The 23233-nt window shown below is 41.6% G+C and overlaps 1 protein-coding gene across 16 annotated transcripts in view; it reads left to right on the top strand.

Annotated features, from left to right (window-relative positions):
- FRY (FRY microtubule binding protein) overlaps positions 1–23233 on the top strand; it is a 428392-nt gene that overhangs the window by 165440 nt on the left and 239719 nt on the right. Inside the window, exon 1 of one of the 16 annotated variants that reach the window (XM_055542400.1) lies at positions 11125–11523. The exons of 14 other annotated variants lie outside the window; for them this stretch is intronic. In XM_055542400.1, the coding sequence (XP_055398375.1) occupies positions 11454–11523 (70 nt within the window). In that variant the 5' untranslated portion in view covers positions 11125–11453. Of the gene's footprint in view, positions 1–11124; positions 11524–23233 lie in introns of those variants that run through there. One more of the 16 variants, XM_055542403.1, reaches the window with a different exon arrangement.

The following is a 23233-nucleotide window of genomic DNA, read 5'->3' as shown; positions in this document are numbered from 1 at the left end:
TGGAAACCGTCCTTCCTGGCCCAAAGTTCAAGAGGGCGGGAGGTTATCATTGTATCGTCTGGATACTTCATGAAAGAGAGGCTCATGAAAGTCCTTGACTTGAATCCTATCTTACAGTTGCTCTGATGTGAGGGTGGCTCCCTGGCAATCAGGAGTCCTTAGTCCTTGGGTCCAGGCAGGAATCTTCTTCACCACTAGGTGGCGATGTAGCAGCATCGCAAGTAGTCCCCACGCAAACGGAACCGTAGACTTGGGGACACGCCTTCTAGGGCTAAGGCGTTCGAACTTTTTTTTTTTCCTTTTTAAGTAATTTCCTGACATAAAACTAACCATTTTAAAGTGACAATTCAGTGTCATTTAGTGTATTCACAATGGTGAGCAACCACTACCTCTATTGCTCTGCAGAACCCCTTAAGTGTTAAGCAGATTCTTAACTGGGGAATTCTCCCCAATTCCCCCTTCTGTATCCCTGGCAACAGTCAATCTGCATTCTGTCTTGATAGATTTACCTATTCTGGGTGTTTTTCTAAATAGAATCGTGCAGGATGTGGCCTTTTGTGCCTGGCTTCATTCTCTTAACGTGATGCTTTCAAGGCCTATCCATGGAGCATGTGTCAGTTCTTTGTCCCTTTTTATGACTGGATAATATTCCACCGTATGGATGTACAACAGTTTATCTCTTCATCCACTGGTGGACATTTGGGCTCTTTCCACCTTTGGCCATTGTGAACAGTGCTTCTATGAACGTGTACTTGAGTCCTCGTTTTCAGTTCTTTGAGACATATACCAAGAAGGGAATTGCGGAGTCATTTGGTAATTCTGTTTTTAACTTTTTGAGGAACTCCTAAACTTTTGCATAGCAGCTGAACCATTTTGCATTGTCATCAGCAGTGTATAAGATTTTATTAACTTTTTTGACCATGATGCATGAGAATATTTTACATATTTTATATAGCAATCCATCATTCACAAGTGTGTATGTATATATCATACAGATGCATATATGTGTGTGTGTGTGTATATAATGGAAGTTTTATGAAATTGTGCTCAGCTTATTACTACATGATGCACTCAGTGTTCTTCCTGTTCTATTTTATTAGAGAAACAGGCTGGTTTCAATCCACTAAATTAGTTCCACAACTCAAAGCAAAATGAAATCTTAAAATATTAGCTGTTAAGATCAGAGTACTATTCCAAGTGTAAAAAATAACTTATCTCCTTTCCATTTGGATAGTCAAAGAATTTAGGTCATCCATTAATTTATCAATGCACAAGCTTGGGGGAGAAGCTTATTTAACTTATGAAAATGACATTTTATATAGTATATTCTTGAACATGGACAGTCTAGATCATATTCAAAGATGAGTTGTGTTGCATGTACTTTGACAATGTGAGGATTGTAATTAGATGGTATTCTATAGTCAAGCAATAAATCTGAGTGTCGTACCTGTGGTTTCTAGGAAAAGTCCTATGATACTTGTGATTTTCACTAACAAATAGTTCTTTATGTATCGCTTGAATATTTCACAGTAGAGTAAGATACTGCAGGGTGCAGTGGGGATGACAGGAAAAACAAGTGGTAGTAGAGGGAAAAGAAGTACAATCAAGAGAATTGGAAGAAAAGCATGAGAAGCTTATCTAATGTGCAGCAATACTTTATTACCGTCTTCAAGAATCACCTGAAACTGAGCTCTTCTGGAAGATCTGGTGTTTTGGGAGCAGTGGAGGCCAGTGGTTAGAGGAAATTCTGTTAAAAGGAATGAAGGACTGATACAAGCAGGTCCATGGATACGACTGAGGGGGTTGATGGGCTGCTGCTGTGGCTGAGATGGGAAAAAATTCCATATTACTTTTCCTTAACTTCTAGCTGAAATCTTCCATTTTCCTCAATTACCAGTATAGGCAATAAACCTAGTATTAGCAGTACCTTCAACTTCACTACCAATTGAAATCAGAGATAGTTTAATCCCATTAGTTACTTTAGGTCAATTTCAGTGTTGTTTATGTTCATTATTTAAAAATTATAACTATTAAGCTCATCTCTCAATTGTGTTCAGTAAGCTATTAAAGAAATGGATATATACAATACCATAATTTAAAATTTTAAAATAATTTGATAGCTGTTTTGAAATAACTGATTCTCCCTTTCACACTGCTGGTAGGGATGTAAATTGGTACAGCCACTGTGAAAAACCTCCAGTATGGAGGTTCCTTAAAAAACTGCAAATAGAGCTACCATATAATCCAGCAATTCTACTCCTTGGTGTATATTCAGAAAAAAAAATGAAAACACTGATTCAAAAATAACTAGTTCCCTTATAAGCCCATGTCTCTGATCTCATGTACACACACACATTCTGAGAAGGAGTCACTGGGCTTTGTCAAAGGGGTTTGTGCCCCCCAAATAGTTCAGAACCCCCTACAGCTGTCTTCCCAATAAGGGAGGCAGTACCACATGCAGCTCCCAAGCACAGGGACTGCTGTGGCTGGTCCAAGCTGAGATGCACTATAAAATACATAGCAGATTTCAAATATTTCATGCAAAAAGAGAAAATACTTCACAAGTACTTTTTATTGCACACGGAATGATAATATTTGGGTGTGTTGGGTTAAATAAAATATATTGAATCTCACCTGTTTATTTTTACTTATTATAAATGTACGTACTTGAAAATTTTAAGTTGCTTATATGGACATCACCTGCCTTGTGTCAGATGTGAGCTCCAATCCTGGCTCGATTCACATAACCAGCCGTTATCTTCATCGTTGTTATTACTGTTACTCCAGCATGTCCTAGCTGTCAGATCCCTATCCATTGGCATTTCCTCATCTCTAAGAGTAAATGGATCTTCCTGACCCAGGGATTGAACCGCATCTCCTGAGGCTCCTGCATTTGCAGGCAGATTCTATACTATGAGCATCACCCGGGAACCCTAGAGAGCCAAAGAGGAGAGTATTGCTATGTTCATTCCAGAGTCAGCCTTCTTCCTAATACATTTCTTATTATCAGAAATGCCCACCATCTTATCTCACCCAAAAGCCCAACGGAAGCCCCACAATCTTTACCCTCCTTCTTTACTGTTCTGCTCCTCAATATTGTAATGAACAAAAAATTTTAATTGTATACATGAGAGTAACATACCAAGATGATGATATAAGAATTCATAGGCAAAGCGATATTTTTTTTTTTTATTTAAAGAAAGAGAAAAGGAGAAATTCCAAGGGATATTCCCTTGGAGATTAAAGAAGATGGAAATAAGTCTTGAGGTCGGGTGGAGTCCCAGGCAGACATTTGCCACTCATCCTGTATTTATCCAGAGAGGCTGGAGTGGCATTTGGAGAAGACCCAGGCAAACCACCAGCAGATTCCTGGAGTTTGGAAATGGCCACTTAAATAGCAGGACAACCCTGGTGTGTCCCTAAAGCAAAAAAATCCAGCAGGCTTTGTTTAGTAGCTGGGAGGGTGACAGTGTTTAAGAGGAAAGGGGTGATGAGGGACCTCCCACCCTTTTGTTGGTCTGATCCATAAACTGATGGAGCTCTGAGCATCTTAACACTGGTGCCCTGGGAATACAAAGCCCTTTCATCTACAGAACCTCCTCTGAGATGAAACAACTTTGTGTAGACAGCAGATGCTCGCGTATCACGTGTATCTTATGGATGGGAGGGGACTAGCTCAGACGCACAAGTGCCTCACAGTGGTGGTAAACAGGGAGAGGGGCCGACCGTGGGTTTAGGTTTCTCCATAGCTAACACTGTGAGGGTCAGATTCACGACCTCCCACCTCTTGTTTCCCTGGGCTTCTCAGAGTGACCTCACCCTCCCTGACCGTCTGCAAAGATCATTATTCTCCCTTCTGGCTCCTAAGCATTTGTATCTGCTCTCCCCACCAGCCTGTTCGTTAAGCTGCTCCCTTCCATCATTCAGCCAGTTTCTAACAGCCCCACCCTCCTACACAAAGCGCTGCCTGTCTGGTCGGAGCAGGGTGGCGATTTCCCCACCCTTTCTAAAAACATGCCTTGCGAGACTCTCTCCATCCTCCAAAATACACTCAACCCTTCACAGTTACGTTTCCTACCACGTTTGAACTGAGCCTGTGCAAGGAGCATCTATCTAATGTTGGTGTTTTCTCTCGTTCACTGCCGTTGGGCCCAGACCCCAATGTACTACAGGCAGGAATCGGAGGGTCTGAACCACACGGCCCCAGGAACAGATGGTCATTTTGAAGATTTAGTCAGTGATGCTCAGTGAGGCAGACTCTTGTTTTTTAAGCTCTATTTCCAAATGAAGGGACATTCTGTATATCTTAATTGCTGCGTTCAACTCTTCTTAATCTCAGTGGTGATGACCTGGCTTTGTGTTAAGTGCCAAGTCACTTCAGTACTCTTTGGGACCCTAGCCTGCCAGGCTCTTCTGTCCATGGAATTTCCCAGGCAAGAATTCTGGAGTGAGTGGCCATTTCCTCCTCCAGGAGATCTTCCTGACCCAGGGATTGAACCCACGTGCCTTATGTCTCCTGCATTGGCAGGCAGATTCTTCACCACTAGTCAGCTGTAGTTTATCCCTGGTTTCCAGGATGTGTCCAGTTGTATAGTTTTATCCATCTTCCTCTAACCTGATTAAATCACTTTGGTATTGTCTCATTCATTTCACAATAGACAGCACTATCATTTTCATATCGATTTATTTAATTCCCAATTATTTTTTGGTCCTGTGTCTGCTTCTCCTACTCCGAAGCCAGTGTGTGTTCTGTATTGGATATTTTTGATGCTGGCTTTATCAAAACATAGTTGAGAAGGTGAATCTGTTGCCAAAAATTCAAAGAATAAATGCCAAAGATTTACATGAAATAATTTATTGCCCAGTGTTCTGCTTTCATCATGATGTGGTTCCTCCCCATAGGATGGAGAAGCAAAGGCTGGCCTGCCCAAGAGATGAGGCAGTTGGGGATAGGAACCAGCATCCTTCATTCAGTAGAGATGTGTCCAAGGTCATAGTAGCAAGGTCAAAATTAGGAGCACAATAAAGAATTTCCTGATTCCCAATCATTCAGCTATTGTTGGTAGCTAACTATAAATATGGACCCTACCTAGAAGAAAGAACAAAATTTTAGCATACATAAAATGTTAAGTAGTGTGGGTATAAAAAATAATCAAAACTTCTGACTTTTCCAATTTCATTGACTTTGTATAGATTTCAGTGACTGTATACAATAAATGGTGCCTTTGAGGAAAAGCTGATCTGACCCTTATGACTTAAACTTTCATATTTATTTTTATGCTTGAAATTGAGAATATGAGTGGGAATATTAGTTCTAGCTCTAAAAAGTACTCAATTTTTATCACTAAATAATGAAAGAAATAGCTTACCATACTCAAAACTTTTAATGTAACTATGAGAAGGGTCCTTTTTGGTTTGTTAAATTATCATGCTTATGAGGAAGAACCAACGTTTTCTTAGTTCTCATTTAGATTGCAAATAGTGTTTGGGGAAGAGTGATGATTAATATAAATAAAACTTTTTTTTACTTTAAATATTATTGTGCATTTTTGGTAAATAATGATGTGCTAAGCAAATGTCATTTTTCACTTCTTCAGAGAAGATTTAAATATTTTATAGCAAGTGCCATTTTTTACTTAACAAAGGGCTTAATATTTTATAACCCTACATTGTTAGCTGTTGAAGCTAGTTATATTGGAGCTGTTTGCATCTCAGTGTAAATGGTACTTCGGGTTGCTGGTGGTATATAAAAGTAGAGTAGGCAAGTTATCAGTGCCTTTGTGATAAAGGTCTGAGGAGGTAACCTTTCCAAGTTTTCTCTTTACATGCACATCTGTCTGAACAATATTAAATACAAGTGCCTTATATTTACTCTTCAGAAATTGAGGTCAAATCTTTATACTTGCAAAATATATATGAACCACAGCACAAACATGCAGGCCCTACCATGAGAGGTTAACAGGAGGAGTAAATTAGATAAATATTGAGCTGACACTAAGCTAACCAGAACCTCTGCTGAGCTTTACCCTGGGCACTGGAAGTTAGCAGCACTAAAACACTAAATAATACTTTTTTGTATGTGCACATTTAAGCTTTCTTTACCTTTGCAAAAATTCAGCCTTCCCTTGGTAGCCAGCGGAGGTGGGTGGCTGGAGGGCTGGACCCTCTGTGATGAGCAGGGCCCCTCTCTGCCCCTTTCCCTAACCTGGCTCTGGAGTGCAGGGGGCGTTCTGTGCTGGTGTTCTGGGTTCATTCCAGCTGTAGACGGCTACGTAACAGTTGTCATCGTCCTGTGCCTTCACTTAACTCTCATAAAGAACTTGTGTGATAAGCGCTATTTTACAGACAAGGAAACCCAGGCCACCAGATAGATATCCGTGCCTTAGACCCACGTCTAGTTCCTTTGTCGTGTCCCTTGGTTCTGTGTGAAACCCCTTTGTGGGAGAGGTGAGTAAGGAAGAAAACTGGGTTCTGCTGCTATTTTTTAATGAAAACAATTTTAGGAGACACGATTTTCCTTGTTTATGTCTGAATCTGTGTAGCAACAAGCTGCCTTAATGAAGTTCTGTCGTGTTCAAAAAAAATTTAAATGTCTTTCAATTCATTTCAAAGAATTATTTGTACTGGAGAGTAATGGAGTAAATGTTTTCAAAACTTGTAGAATCTATTTTTGGGAAGATTTGTATATGAGGTTGATTTTTTTTTTTTAAGGAATGATTATCACATTTCATGTTTATGAGATGAACATTTCTGTGGCATCACTTCCTATTTCTTTCTCTAATTTCTTAGCATAGGATAGATCAGCCCAAATTATGCATAGACCAAAATAGCAGCTTATGATTTATGTTGATCATTTGTTCTTTAGATTGTCTCTAAAAGGTCTATTCTACTGCTTAAAGAACAACAAAACCCTTTCTCCACAGTTGTCTCTATTGATCTCAGCTGCTGTCTTGCCAACTCAATCCAGGCATTGCTTAATTTGACTTGGAATTGTTCTTATAAAGAAGCAACGTGTGGAATAGTAGGGATGTGATATATTTAGTGCTGTTTTGGAACCTGAAACTGCAGATCAAAAATTGATAAAGGAATTTTTTCTGGCATTAAGTGATTTTCCTTTGTTTCCTCAGACACTGGTAAGACATTTCTCCTCTGCCTCATACATTCTGTGCATGCATGTACACATCACTTTGTGACAATAAGTAACACGTGTGTAGCCACGTGCAGCCATCCACAGGAAAGGGGGCTGGATTCCAGTGCTAACCCAATCAACTCAATCAGACGCTTTCAAATCATTAGGTAATGGCTCTTCACATTGGCAAGCGTCCAGATGGTTTGCCTTGCTTTGTTTTTGCCTTTTTTTTTTTTTTTTTTTTTTTGAGCACCACACATTTCAGTCTCAAAATTGACAGAAAAGGGAAAATTAAATATGAATTAGAACAGAAACCAATTGCACTTCTTGGTTATAATCAGAATCCAGGCAGGATGTGAAATGCTATGGGTTATAAAATATAATCCATGAACCCTTTACCACCGTCATCTCAATGCCACCCAGCAATCTGGGGCCTAGGGTGACCACTTGACCTCTGCCTTCTTGATATATACTGCGTTCTTAGTGCCTGCTGCACCACCCTAGGCTACCTTCAGTCCCTTAGGAATCTGGATCACAAAAAAGCACCCTTCTGGTGGGTTGGGGCTTCCCCAGTAGATCAGCAGTAAAGAATCCGCCTGCAACGCAGGAGACACAGGAGATGTGGGTTCTGAGCAACTAGGCACGCGCCTGTGGGTTGAGTAAAGGGTAGATGCAGCCCCACACCAGGCTGGACACAGCCCATTACCACCCCTTTACCAGCTTGGAGAGTGGAGTTCAGACTAGATTTCCACCCTCACTCGCCCCACCCTTACCACAAGTCAAGCATCCCTTAGACAGAATACAACCTGTGCAAGTAATCAGATCAAGGTGAAAAATCATGGCATTCTTCTCTAGATTCCTTTTGGGTTGGGCTTCAGCCCCCAAGGAACAACTTCCTCTGGCCTAAAGCTGGACAGAAAGGCAGTGAGGAATCCTGGAGAGCCAGGGGACCTCCTGCAGTCCTTTTAGTGATAACGAAGGTCTTGGCATCTCTTCCCGAACTTTTGCTAAAGAAGCTGGTAAGCATGATTCTGGTCTTGCTTGTGATTGAAGTAAATACATATAATTTAGAATAAGTGACTCAGGCTCTAAAATTTGCCAGGCCTCAATTTTATCAGCTATATGACTTTCACCTTTGACCTTATTTTATGCCTCTTTAAACCTCCATTTGCTCATCTGTAAAATGGGGCGATTAATAGCACTTCATTGTCTCCGGGTGAAGATTAAATATGATATAGTAGGGACTTTCAGCACAATATTGTGTGCATGCGTACTAAATCACTTCAGTTATGTCTGACTCTTTGCAACCTCATGGACTGTAGCCCACCAGGCTCCTCTGTCCATGGGATTCTTCAGGCAAGAATACTGGAGTGGGTTGCCATGCCCTTCTCCAGGTGACCTTGCTGACCCAGGGATCGAAACCGCACTGTAATACTTTTCAATAAATGTAAATGGTGTCATTAATAGTTATCACAGCCTCAGGTCACTTTCTGACTCCCTCCTCTCTCTCTGATACCATTTCCCTAAGACCTCCTGTTTTTCCTGTATTTCTGCTGCTTTTCTCTCTGCCCCTAACATCGCTGCCTAACTCCTAAAGATTCACGTTCTCCTAAGATTCTTAAAGAAGGGTTCCTCTTTTTACAGATACAAAAGCTGAAATAGCTTTAGTTCATCTTCAGTGATGACTGATGTCTCATAAGAAGCCAGGGGTGCCTTCAGATTTTGTATTGAAGTACCTCTGTCCAGGTGCCCCTTCTGACTACATTTTTAGAGTAAGTACCCCACCCTCCCCTACCTAGAGAGAGGAAACAAAAGGATAAATGTCTTATCCTAGCTTGCAGCAGGTGTCATTCTATTTGATTTTCAGGCCTTTCAACAAAACAAAAGGCCTTTTCTGTTCTTTCACAATATATGCTCTCTTTAAAGATACTTGAATGAGAAAAAAAGCCTACACCAGACCAGATTTCTGGTTCTAATGGACAATAACTGGGCTGTTAGTTGCTGATTCATTCTTCACAGGGAAAACTAGATGCCATTAGAAACATTTTTTTCTAAATAGCATTTAAAATTTTATGATAGCTTCCTCTTGAAATACTGTATATGAGTGGCATTCTCAACAAATTAATACGTTTAATATGATAGTCACATGTATTTTTAACTCCTAAAAAAATATGTTTATAATAGGATTGAAAACTTCTAAAAGCCAGTTAAGATCTCTTTAAAAGTCAGAGAAAATCTGACTTGAGTAACAGTGTATAATAGCATGTTTGGTTATTGTAGCTGTTTTAAATGCCTCCAACTTGCTGTCCCCAAATAGTTACCACTGGTGTTCAGAAGTGATAGACCTTAAATGGTACCAAAAATGTATTTAACCTAAATTTAAAAGTTGGATTCTAGAGTCCCTAAGGGTTCATAATAAATGTCAAGGTAACAAAATTTAATTGTTTACTCTATGCAAGGCACTATGCTGAACACTTTCATAATGTCATTTAATCCTTCCAGCAAGTCAATGAGATCAGTACCACTATAATCCCCACTTTACAGATGAGGAAATTAAGGTTTAGTGAGGTTAATAGCTTGCCCTAGATCTTATAGCTAGAAAGTTCTGAAGAGTTTTGAGGGGCTTTGTGCTCATTAACTCCAAGGCACCCTGAAGCTTTCCTGTTCATTACTGCCATCCATAGTGGGGGAGGCACCAGAAAGGGGGGCATGGATATTAGTTTTTGTTCTCAAATGTAACAACCAATTCCGTAAATCCTTTGGGTCCTGTTTCACCTAGAATCTACATATTCAAAATACAGGTGATAAAACGAAATTAGCTCATTAACTCTGGTAAGCATGTAAATGAAAACTCAGTCAGTCTGAGGACACTTTAAGATAGTACTGATGAATGGTTGGAATTCTTGGTGGGGTTCTTGCCTTTTGTGTAAGGAGTTTGAAGAGAATGCTGATTGTATTGATAGTGTCTTGGGGCATTTCAGGACACAGTCCTAAAGGTTCTCCTTCCTGTTTAAAATTCTCAGTCTTAGAGAAAGTATACTCTCTCCCTGCCATTTGTCAAATGAACAGTTAATCCGGGTTAGCTTTGAGTGGGGGAGGGGTGCTTAGATAATTTTGTGAAATAATTATTAGCATAGTTTATCAGTCCCATTGCAATATGTTGATCATAAATGAACTGGGGATAGGGGTAGGATTCGTGGTTTATAAGATGTTTAGCCAAATCCCACCTGCCCAAACGTAGCCTGTGAAGATTCAAGTATTGACTCCAATCCCCTAGCCAAGCTAAATAACAACATGAAACCACGATAACTGAAGTCAGGACACCTGATACCAAGATTTCATGGAGGAAAAAAGCCATTGTGTAGCCAGGAATACAGCGCCTTTGCTTATCTTTTTAATACAAATAAAAAATAAGCTTTATTGGGCTCGGAGATTTTTAGAATACACAGGCTTGCCGGATGCATTGTGGAGCCTGGCGTTCTGTACACGAGCTTTCGTGGCTGGTACTGTCCCCTTCGGATGCACACGTTGGTAGGGGGTGGGTACCCCTCAAAAATGTCAGCATTTCTGGGAGGGAGCAGCACAGAAAGGAGGGGAGGGAAAAGCCCCGGCCGACATCCTGTTGTTATCAAGCTCTCCTCTTGCGGAGGGGCGGACGGAGGACGCTTTTCAGATCCACCACCAGATCCAGGGGTGCCACTGGGCCGCCGTAGCTGTGTGGATTCCGGGGACGGACGCGGGTCGGGGAGCGCGGCCGGTGCACCCCCCTGGGGGCGGGGAGCATCTCACCCGGAGCGGGGCTGACCGGCGAGGATCCGCAGGAGCTGGGAGGTTTTTCCCACGGCTGAGTCGGGCCCGGACTGTGGGGGCGGGGGTAGGGGGGACCCTCACGGCGCATCCCTCCTGGCCCATCCTTCCTGGCGCATCCCCAGCCCTGCGCGCTGGGGTGCCGTGGGGCACCCCCGCCACGCTCACCCCGTGCAGGTGGGACTTCCTTGGCCCCGTACCTGCCGGGCCAAGCGTGTGGGCTACCGGCGGCCGGCGTCGCTGGCACTGGCAGACGCCTCCCAGGGCTAGAGCTCCGCACCCAACGAATAGGCAGCCAGTCCTGGACCGGGAGGAGGAGCGGCCGAGCATCCCTCTCCCGCTCCGCCGCGTCCTTCTTATGAGGACTCGCCGGAGGTGGACCCGCAGAGCCAGCCTCCCAGCCGCTGACCCCGCTTACATCACGAACCTGTGACCAGCGCATCCCTCCCACGCCCGGTACCTGCTCCGCGCGGCTCACGGTCCAGCCCCAGGAGCAGGCTCTTTGTATGCCGCCGACATGGCCAGCCAGCAGGATTCCGGCTTCTTCGAGATCAGTATCAAATATTTACTGAAATCCTGGAGTAATAGTGAGTAACAGAAAATAACCTTTTTTGTTTGTTTGTTTGCTGGGTGTTGCGTAAGATCTGAGCAATAAAAGCCTCAACCGAAAAGCATAGGCTTGTGAGCCCAGGAAGTTTTTTCTTTCTTTCTTTTTTTTTTTGCTTCCATCTGCTATGAAAATCAAAATGTCAGAGACTGAACTAGCCTTCCTGAAGTGCAGAGGCTGTGGTGGAATTACGGTAGATGTGGTTTGATTAAATTTTCAAGTGAGATGGCCCTTCAGACTCTTGGTGAGGGCAGGACGGGGTATTCCAGGCTGCATTTCCTGCTTGGTGTGTGTTTAATGTGCTCAGGTTTTATCGAAATGATTTCGTGAAGTGTCAAAGGGGTGTGGCAGGGCTTCAGAGTACTTCATAATTGTTTTATTAGGGTATTGTCTAAAGAAATAAAAAGTACTTAATGGTCCAAAACCTGGCTCATCTCTTTTTAATATAGAGGCACTTGCAGATTTATTTGGTCTCTTCCTTGTCCATTGGTTGGTGTTCAGAATTATAATAGTATATAATGTTAATATATTATAATAGTACTTAATACTTGAATTTAAAAAAATCCTGATGTTTGTCGTAGTCCAGATAATGTGCTTTTCTGAAACATAAACAAGTGAGTTGCTGACCGTAAAATTATTTATTAGAATATCAGAATGTTATGGCTTCTGAAGTTAAGGTTCTGACCTACTTAAAGCTTTTAACAGGAAGATTTTTCAAAAAGACAACCTCTTAGGCATCATGGATCTGGAATCAAATTAAAATGAGGCCTTCAGGTGATCAGTGATGCCTTGCATTTTCTGAACAGTTTAAAAACAAAGTCTTCTCTATTTCACTGATCAGCCTTTGTACTTGCTTTGGATTAAAAGACTGGCTGGTATTACAGGTCCTGAATTGTTTGAAATTAAAAAAAAATTTTTTTTCCAAGAAAAATTTTATGTTGTATTCCATGCATGCTAATTAACCTACCTGCAGGGAGCTGGTGATTAATTATCTCCTACACAAATAACCTGTGGACAAGATTGTTCGTATGTAAACAAAACAGGGGCAGGAGAACCTGTGACTTAATTGCTTTGAAAAAAGAGACAGAGTACCTTCGGCAGGAAGGTGTTCAGGAATATGCATCTTATGCTATCCATAGAAACCATCTTTTCCAGGTCATTTTGCGCCACTGTATACACCAAGGGGCTTGTCTGAAGCTGTTTTTCTACAAGTGGGAAGCCATTTGGGAGTAATACTGTCACCCCAACAACATTCCTTTGTTACAATCATAATTCATTTATCTTGGATTCATTATTTGTGTTAATACTTCACACATAAGGATGAAGCTTCCTTTGTCTATTCCCCCCTTTGATTAGTGACAAGAATTGGACATACAAGGTTCTTTATGCAGTTTTCCAATTTCTGGAAAGACTTATTGTGAGTTTGAAATCCATGATTTCAAATTCAGTGATACTGAATCATTATTTTGAGCGTGTTAAGACCAGATTATTTTCTTCTGTCAATTTCTGTCATTGCCTCATTAGATACAAAATTATGTTGGGACAATCCTGAGGCCAGTGGGATTTTTTTAAAACCTTTCTCCGCTTGTCTATTTTCAGATTATTCTAGACAAAGCTTATATTCTCTGCCCCCTTCCTAAACTCTCTTCCTTCCCCACCCTGCGCTCACATCAGGAGATGGTTCAGAATGACTCTTCATTTCTACTTTGAGAGTTTCTGGGACACAGCTCTGAATTATTTCATTCATTCAGCAAATGTTTACTCCAGACCTACTACATGCCAGGCTGTGGAGCTACAGAGGTGAATAAGACACAGCATTCACCCTCAATCTTAATTTCTTTCTTGCACAAGAGTGAATTTGGTAATTTCTCTAGTGTGCCTTTGGGGGGAGGTCAGACTGTCTGTCAGTCCTTTCTTAAAAGAGGAAGCGGAAATGCACCTTAGGCTGAGTCTTCTTTAAGCTTGGTGCAACACTGTAGCTCTCAGCTTTAAATGCTTTCAGTGGCCAAAAAAGAAAAGAGAGAGAGAAAGGAATTTGTCTGTGTGGAAGACAAAGTGAAAAACAGAAGCTTTAGGGAGCTCAGCCTGCTCAGGGCCCCAAGGCCGAGAAGATGCACCTTGGGGTGGGCGGCCCATTGGCCCAGCATCACAGGTTTGAGAGGTGAGGGCCCCCCCCTCCCCAGAATGGAGAATCAGGCCTCTAATTATGCAGTGGGGTTTATTTATGAAAGTGTGACAATTAAAAACCAATAAAACAAACTCTATAACTACATCTGACTGCTTTGCAAGGTGGTCATAAGAGGAAAGAGGCTTCCTTGAGCATTTACTAGGTTAAGAGTTACATCTTTTATTTTTTTTTTTTTTAATGGCACGTTGTGATTTTGTATATACTTGTCTCCCCTGAAGAGTGAACAAGTCAATTACATCAGTCATTGCCTGCTGAGGTGTCTTAGCTTTTCTTTCACTGTTCATTTTGACACTCCCTTCTTCACAGGCTTGCCCTCTCTGTCAGCCTGCACTTTCATTTTAATGGAGCTGGAAACTCAAAATGGCCTTGATGTTCGGAAATAAAATGTCTTTTGCAGACTTCACTGCTTAATAAAATGTCTTTTGCAGACTTCACTGCTTTCCTTATCCGCCTGGACACCTGTCCCTGTTTGCTCCTTTCCCACTCATATCCAAGCCTTCCCCAGCTGGTCAGTGATTCTCACAGGTGTGCCCCCTTGATGTCCATGGCCATGGCCACCATGGGCCCTCCCAGGTTTAACCTGGAGTGTCACCGTTGTCTCCACCTGGTCCACCTGACATAGAGCAGCCTGGAGGGGCTTCTGCCAGCTTTTCAAAGACTTCATCTCAGCCCTTCTTGCCCCCGAGTGTCAGTGACCACCACACAGGACCCTCTTTGAGTTCCTTGTTTATATTCTCCTGCTCCAGCCATAGTTAATTCGCTGCCCTCTCTGTGTTTCAGCAACTTGCTGTCCAGTCCATGCCTGTACACACATTGGCCCCCTAACCTGGTGTGCCCTCACCTGGAACAGACAAGCTGCAGAACCAGATAGACTTGGTCCACTTCTCTAGCTCCTGCATTTGTGATCCCTTGGACAATCAATTAACTACTCGCTGCCTCAGTTTGCTCATCTGTAAGGTGGAGGCAACAACAATACCTCACAGTAAGTGAGGCATTAAGATGTCAAGTATTAATACTTAGCACAATATCTGGCACATTGTGAATCTCAATAAGTATTAAAAGAATATGAATGTATTCCAATGCTTCCCCCTCTTCTAAACCCACTTAAAATCAAACTTAGACCATTTTTCACCTTAGCATTGACAGCCTCAGTGGATTCTGTAAATAGTCAATATTTACTAAAACCTCTTGCTTTGGGCCATTCGTTTTTCTAGATTTCCTTTTTAACTTTACTCATGCCCCCTTTTCCACCTCAGCTACTATTGGAATATGCCTACCTTCCCTAAGTACATACCTTCCAGCAGCGTGGGAGATGGCCTGGGAATATTCTCAGTGGCAGAAAGTCACCTTGGCCTTCCAGGTTTGCTACAGAAAAATGTTTAGGGCAGGTAGTTCCCAGTTGTTTCATGGAAAGGAGGGCTTGCTTTGTATGGAGGCTCAGAGCTGGTATGTAGGCTTGCCCACCTATCTGAAACTTCTAACCAGCATTCCTTTGTTTCACCCCCACCCCATAATATCCAGTGAACATGGAGCCGAGCGGATGAAGGGGCCTGCAGGGTTCTTTCAACGTCTCCATCTTTGCAGGGCAGGGCAGTTTGTATCCTTTTTGCAAAGCTGACGAATCTTGCAAACCCCACAGAGATAAGAAGCCTCTGGATGTCTGTTAATGCTCTCAGGGAACGGGGATTTTATTGACAAATAAACTGTTCTAGGGAACTGAACAAGCCCTGGGCCCGTTTTGGAAGGGACCGCTATACATTTAAGGGAAGACAGTGGCAACCCACTCCAGTACTCTTGCCTGGAAAATCCCATGGACGAGGAGCCTGGTAGGCTGCAGTCCATGGGGTCGCACAGAGTCGGACACGACTGAAGCGACTTCACTTTCACTTTTCACTTTCATGCATTGGAGAAGGAAATGGCAACCCACTCCAGTGTTCTTGCCTGGAGAATTCCAGGGACGGGGCAGCCTGGTGGGCTGCCGTCTATGGGGTCGCACAGAGTCGGACACGACTGAAGCGACTTAGCAGTAACGGAACTGAACAAGCCCCGGGCCCGTTTTGGAAGGGACCGCTGTACATTTAAAATGACTCATCTTGCTGTAGAGAAACTTGCTTTAGTGGAAGAGTTGAGTGTGGCATTTCTCAGATATGAGTTAGGTCGTGGTGATAAGGACAGTGTTTCTGTCTGCTGCAGAAATGCGGTTAGTATATGGTCAGTTCTGAGGACCAAGAGAAGCCACATGGAAGTGAGGATTAGAAACACATCCCATCCACCGCAGAGCAATATTTAATGATCCCTGTAGATGTCACAGAATACCACAAAGATGCTATGAGAAAGCCTTAGACATCTCCAGGTGTTAGTTTAGTTTGGTAGAGTGGGTTTTTTTTGAGGGGTAGGGGAGGAAGGTGGGAGCTGTGCTGGGTCTTCACTGCTGCACGGGCTTTTCTCTAGTTGCAGTGCAGGCCTTCTCATTGCAGTGGCTTCTCGAGTTGTGGAGCATGGACTCGAGGGCATGTGGTTTCCATTTTTTCAGCTCCTGGGCTCAGGCTCAGTAGTTGTGGTACATGGGCTTAGTTGCTCCACAGTATGTGGGGGTCTTCCTGGACCAGGGATCAAACTCATGTCTCCTGCAATGGCAGGTGGATTCTTATCCACTATACCACCAAGAAAGCCCCTAGAGTTGGTTTAAAGATGTCAAAAGCTGAAGAGGTTAGCCAGGTTGCCTGAGTCCAGCAGAGCAGTACAGCTCAAGTGCAAGCACACCCACCTGGCTCTTCTAACAGTGGGGAGCACGCAGCACTGTTCCGGGCATCTAGAGGTGAGTTACCCCGGGTTCCTGTTCCCATTTCACATCAGCTAAAATAGCTGATGGTCCTGATGAGAAGTGGAACCCCAAATCAATACCCACTCTCTCCAAGGAGAAAGAGTTGATGTATCCTGGGTTTATGATGAAAGCAAATTTGAGGTTTTTATTTGCTTATAAGGGTTTATTTTTTAGGTTGAAATACATGAAGAATCCTAGAATCTAGAGTAGCAGTAGCACAGTGCCTGAGGGCCCACCTCGTGTCAGATGTTATACTTGGTAATTTATATGTAGGGCAAACCACATCATTGTTTGTCCTAACGGAGACACTTGCGAGTGAAAGTTAATAATTATGCTGGGATACTAGGCGTGAACAGGGACTGCCCTGGGCAAAGGAGGGCATATGACCACTCTGTTTATTATCTTTACTCTTCCCAGTAACCCTGCAAGGTTATGTATTATCTATATTTTACAGATGAAAATCAGAAAAATGAGTGTCGAAAAAGTCATTTGCTCAAAGCTAGGATGATAGTAAAGTGCCATCAGCCCCTCCCCGAATCCAGTGATAATCTCATTTTTTAAAAATCACCCACAGAATGACCAAAGGATCAAGAACACTTTGGGCAATGTAGTGCTTTATAGGTATTTTCATTCTTGTCGACTGACCGAGTTACCCAGTTCTTAGCCTCTTCCTTCCCTGTGTACGTTTGAAGAGCTCTCTCCCTCTCTCCACCCACCCCCTCCTCTCTTTTTCTCTTTCAAGATGGAGAACATCATCTCCTTAGTACATAGCTGTTTGAAAGACTTAAGTGTTATCGATTCTTCACTCTCATTATTAAATACAATATATAGGCAGCTCTGCACCCTATGGTCACTTCACACACATGCACTCACAAAAGATGCACGTAAAAGGGTACATTTCTTCTAGTAGAATATTTTATGTTGATTTCCCCCATTTCTAAAAGTTATTAAATACATAACTAAATAACTCAAATACATAAGAATGTATTAATGGTCTTCTTTTAGAATTGTCCTTTGCTTGTTGATGTTTCTCTGCTATGTTGTGTTTTGTGTTTTTTTTTTTTTTTTTTGAATCAGTAGCAAACTCCTAATTGTCTTTATCAGAGAGAACAGGGAGACTATTTCCAAGGATGATGGAGATGTGTCTGTAGTTCGGGTGTCTCGGCTTACCTGATAGCTCTGGTCTCTGCCACCGTAAACCAGCCCCACTGCCCACAAGACTGGCCACCCAAAATGATTCAGGTTTAGCTTCTTTGCCTACTTTTCCATGGTGCTTGGAGAAGTTGTCAGCAAGAACTGAAATAGTCTGAAAGGCAACGGTAGTAGGCAAGAAGGAGAGATGACCTGGATATTTTTACAATCTGGGAACCACCCAGGATATTTGAGAAAGTTGCCAGTATTTAGATGTTTCAACTGATACAACATGCAAATATGCCCTTTATTTAAAAGACATCTGTTTCAAAACAGTTTAATACCCATGACTCACTAGTTCACTTTTGGGTACAGTTCAAGGAATTGAATAGATTCCATGAGTCCTGATCATCTAATTAGTTACATCTTTATTTTTGAGCCTGGTGGGATACTTTGAATGAGCTGGCTTCAGAAATAAGTTTGAGTTGATGAGAAATGACATTTTACTTGTGTTGGAGTGTTCCATAGATTGACAGCCCTGAATATAACCTTTTGTGCAGGTTTTTTTTTTTCATACTAAACCTTAAATTTATTTAGTGTCTTGTAGTCTGCTCAGGACCTTCAAACACTACGTTACCTCATTTGAAGAATTTGATGCATTGATTAGGAATAAACTAGCTTATTGAATGTTCCTGGTTTGGGATAATAAGGCTTAATTTTCCCAAAGTTTATCTTCTCTGGCATGAGATACCCATATGGCAGCATGTAGGTATATTTTGTGAGTTTTCAGATCAAATGAGCAAATAATGATCTTAGTCCGTGGGCTTGACCTTTGCATGGGACTTTTGAAATGCAGTATAGCTTGGCATTTATCACCTAAGGTACACAGAGGTGAGTCCATCCAAAACACATCTGTATGAAAAATTCCTGAATTTATTTGTACCCTAGCGTTTCTTAGTTTCTTTTAAACACTTAACATTTCAAATATTCCACAATATGGTGCCTTTTGGGTATCACCCACTATTTGCAGATGACCCCAGGGCAGAAGGTTTAGCAGGCAGCCACTTCCTGGAGAGTGGCATTTATGGAAAAGATAGTACACAGCCTTATCTCTTTTTCTTTGTACTAATCTCTCTCATTTGATAGGTCCCATTCATCATGTTCACTTCAATATTGTTCCATTGTAGAACTGTTGGCTGTATGAATAAAAGAATGCTGTCTCTTTGAGCTGAAATGCATCTCCCAGTTTTGGAGGAGAAATGGAAATAGCCTTTTCCATTAGAACGTTTCAATTTACTCTTCAATGCTGCTTTATATTCACACTCAAAAAACTTACTATCTTAGCATCAGCTTTTCTTGGTTATTACTCCAAAATGCTTTGCTTCTTGATACTGTCGGTGAAGCAAGGCAGACACTATCCATTACTTCTTTCTTCTTGAGCATCTTCTGTGCACTGGACACACTGCTTTGGGAGCGTCATCACTCATTCAGACCTGGATCCCGGCATCAAAGGTCTCAGAGGTTCCCTTCCTTCCTTTTTAGATTCAGAACACAGGATGATTAATGCAAGAGTTCCCAGGACTAGGAGAGGATCCAGTGATATTTCAGAAAGATTGTGTGCCCTAGAGAATTTTATTTGGAAGGAGGTGTTTGAAAGACTCTGTTGACGTTAACTTTCTGGATGTATTTCACTGCGTCAGAGAACTATTGGAAGCCTGGTGTTTACAGGCAAAGTCCTGTGAGAACATTTTCCAATATTCCATTCTAGCAGGATGGCTGAAGGAGAGGAGGAAATGTAAATTATTTACTCTGGAACACTTAACCAGATGTCAGTATTTGGGAGAGCAAGGGTTTCAGACATTCTTTACCTTAGAAAAATGTGAAGAGGAGTTACGATGTTTATCAGAATTTTGGCATAGGACTAACTTAAAGCCATTATATTTCATATGAGGTGGATCGCTCTTCAGAGTATTTGGGGGCTTAAGAGAGAAGGGATGTGTGTGTGTGTGTGTGTGTGTGAAGTATATTTCTGTAAGTTGTTTAATGATCATATATCTCACCTATATTGTTACAAACACTTCTTTTTTACAGAACACACAAGCACAAGCATTTCAGTGTTAGTCATCCAAAACTCCAGATGCTAAGTAGTGAAAGTTTATATTCTGCCAGCATATCAGACTCTGTAATGAGTCTGATTTTGGTTTAATTCCTTTCTACTGTTTTAGTCATTTGATGAGCCACAGATGGAAATTTAAGCCAAAGCCGTAACATTTCAGCTAATACTTTTTATGCTGCTGTAAGAACTTGTTGTCATGTCAATTTAAGAGAGCTGAAATCTTTTTCAAGAAGGCATTCAAATCTACATTAAGTGCTTTTATCAACTCTAATTTGATATACGACTCTAACTGCCTCTGCTGTTCGCAGTTGAAAAGTGCACAGTGGTTGAGCAGTGAAGACAGCTTTGAAATTTCTAGGATTTCTCAGCTAATGCCCCAGGCACAACACTATAGAATATACAGTTAAATCTCTGTTCAATTTTTTTTGTCCTAAGTTTAAGAAACACTAGGCTGACTTCTTTGAGTTAGGATTTAAATAGGTAAATATGTATTTTGGCAACCGTGAAAAGGAGAGGGTATTAGATTAACTAGGGTAATACTTGAGTACAATTCCATTTGAATGCCATATTTATGTAGGAAGGAATTGGCAAATCAGGAAAATGATATATTATGTAACTGTCAAATCAATAAAATGCTTCAGTTGTGCAAATACAAGATTAGGTTTTCCTTCCCTGTTTTTCTGTTATTTTTTCTGTGTGTGACCTTGATCATCTCCTTCCCTCACTTCCTTACGTGGAAGGACCAAACCTAACTCTGTCTGTAGCTGTTTTGTGTGAAGGGTTTTGAATGCCACCACTGAAAAAAAAGAGGTTTATGTCAACATCGTAATATTTGTCAGTTATTTCTCCCGCTCCGTTAAAGCCAGACAGAAGGAGGGTGAGCTGTAGGTTTTTGAACTTGACTGATAAGTGGAGACCCGTCTCTGACTTCCCAAGCTTGGTCAGTTTCTTGAGCTAACCAGCTCTTCAGTATCCTGAATAAGATAAAGTTGCCGCATTATACAGCCTATTGGGTTCTTCCTGTCGTTATTTTTACAGCAAAGTGACTGTGTGTCTAACTCAGGGAGTTTGAACGGGGTTGTCTCCAATCTGAGGGGCTGGCATTCTTCATCTGAAGACAGGCGTTTCTTTCTGCATAGCGAGATACAGTGTTTATGGAGATGGCTGGCTTCTGGAGGCTACAGCCCAAGGATACTCTCCAAGGTTTTAGTAGATACTGTGTTTCGGTTAAGCCATACTGAAATAAAGTTCATAAGGATGCAGGGTTCTGTTAGAAAATCTGTCTGAAACATTGTTTGGTTTATTATACTGTTGACCTTTACTTAATGCTTGCAGCTAGGTAGAAAGCCCTGTGACAGCTTTAAAGAATCTTAAGACTGGAAAAGTTGCTCTAGCTGAGTAGCTTGGCTATGACTTTGGCAGATAATAAGCAGTTAGTTTAAAATTTACAGGTTAGAGCAACAATGAGAAGATAAATTGCAGTTTTCCTTGAAAAAATAAAAAACCTGCTTTTCAACTTTTAAGTTTTTGAAAACCACGTTTCTAACAAATCTTCCCCCAAAGTGAGGCCTTGCAGTTGAAAGACAACATGGACTTAACCTTAGTATTACATGTACTGTGTCAGCGCCCTAGAATTAATCGTATATTTTTCTGTTTTTAGTTGACGTATAATTGATGTACAATAGTGTACGTTGCGGGTGTACAGTATACTGACTCCTAATTTTTAAAGGTTATATACTTCATTTGTACTTATTATAAAATATTAGCTATATTCTCTGGGTTATACAGTTTATCCTTGTAGCTTATCTTGTGCATAATAGTTTGCACCTCACATCACCAATTCCACGAACAGGAGTTTGAGCAAACTCTGGGAGATGGTGAAGGACAGGGAAGCCTGGCGTACTGCAGTCCATGGGGTTGCAGAGTCAGACACGACTCAGCAGCTGAACAATAGCAGCAGCAGTCCCCTGCCTCTGTATTGATCTACTTTTTTCCAATGAGAATCATGACTTCCTTGGTGAGTCTGTAGAGAAGCTCACCCCCTGTTGGGCCACTCTGGGTATTTGGTCCCCCTCCTTCTTGACTTAATGGTGACCCTGATGCCTGACCTCATCTTTTCTTCCATGACAACCTGTCCTTTTTCTGTTTTACTTGATTGAATACAATCACTAGCAAACAAGAAAATGAGACATTTTAGTCTTGCCTCCTGATTTTGCATTCCATTTACTAAACAAATCCCCAGTCCTTATCATTATGGGAAAGGTAATCCTAGTTTATGCCAATTGAGATATCCATTTTGAAGCTATTTGAAAACTTGGCCCATTTTCAACTTAAAAAAACAAGTAATTTTTAACCAACAATTTAAACGCTTGAACTTTAAGAAAGGTCACAATTATGAATGAGAATGAAGATTCTATCACAGTTTAAATATCCCCAAATCTGTTTCACCTTGGCTGCTTTTCTTTCTCTTGTTAACTGTTCTGTTTGCCATTTCAGTGCTTATTACCATTTTCTTAGAGGGACAAAGGAGTTGAAATTCAAATTCTTATTGTGATTAGTCAACTGCTTTATTTATTTTTTTAAGGAAAGAAAAATAGAAATTGGAAATTGAGTAGCATTCTGAACATCAGTGAGTTTCATTTCTAAATCTTAAATCCCTCTTGTCACCACTCAAAAAAACCTGCCATTCACAGGTGTAATGGTATGGTTAATACATAGAACTAACTTTACCATCTAGTGATGTGAACTGTGTATCATTCTAGGATGCCTTTGCTATACAAAATAGATAAACTTTCTCATGGCTGAAAGAATGAAGACTTAATTAGCATGCCTCACCCACAGCCAGGGTGAAGCTGGGTGATTCCAAGGGGCTTTAGAACCTGGAGGACCCAGACCATCCATCTTTAGACTGGTATGCATGATAACAAGATGACTACCTTGGTTCTAAATATCTTCACTCTACTTAAGAGGAAGGGAGGAGGCCCACTTGGGTTGGTCTTCTGGCAGGAAGGAGAAGATTTTGCTAAAAAAAAAAAACAAAAAAAAAAAACCCCAGCAAACTTCTTGTATTCCTCTGGTTGGAATTGTGTCACATGCCAGTCACTGGCAAAGTTGAATGGAATTACCGTGTTGGCTTCAACAAACTTGATTCATGCCCTGCACTGGGTTTGGTCCACCTTCTGGACCAAAGTCTTAGACACGACTTCTGCCTGCTACCTGAACAAAGTAGTCTTTTACCAAGGGGAAAGGGGAGCCACCAGTGTGTGTTCAGTCGCTCAGTTGTGTCCAACTCTTTGGACACGCGACCCCTGTGGACTCCTGCCCACTAGGCTCCTCTGTCCATGGGATTTCCCAGGCAAGAGCCACCAGTAGTTACCCCCATAAAACATAAAATGTACAATTACAGATGACTATTAATGACCACCTGTTGT

The sequence above is a fragment of the Bubalus kerabau genome, chromosome 12 (assembly GCF_029407905.1).
Source record: "Bubalus kerabau isolate K-KA32 ecotype Philippines breed swamp buffalo chromosome 12, PCC_UOA_SB_1v2, whole genome shotgun sequence".
In the NCBI taxonomy this organism is placed as follows: domain Eukaryota; kingdom Metazoa; phylum Chordata; class Mammalia; order Artiodactyla; family Bovidae; genus Bubalus; species Bubalus kerabau.
Note: the sequence above shows the minus strand (reverse complement) of the source record. Positions and strands in the feature narration are given on the sequence as shown.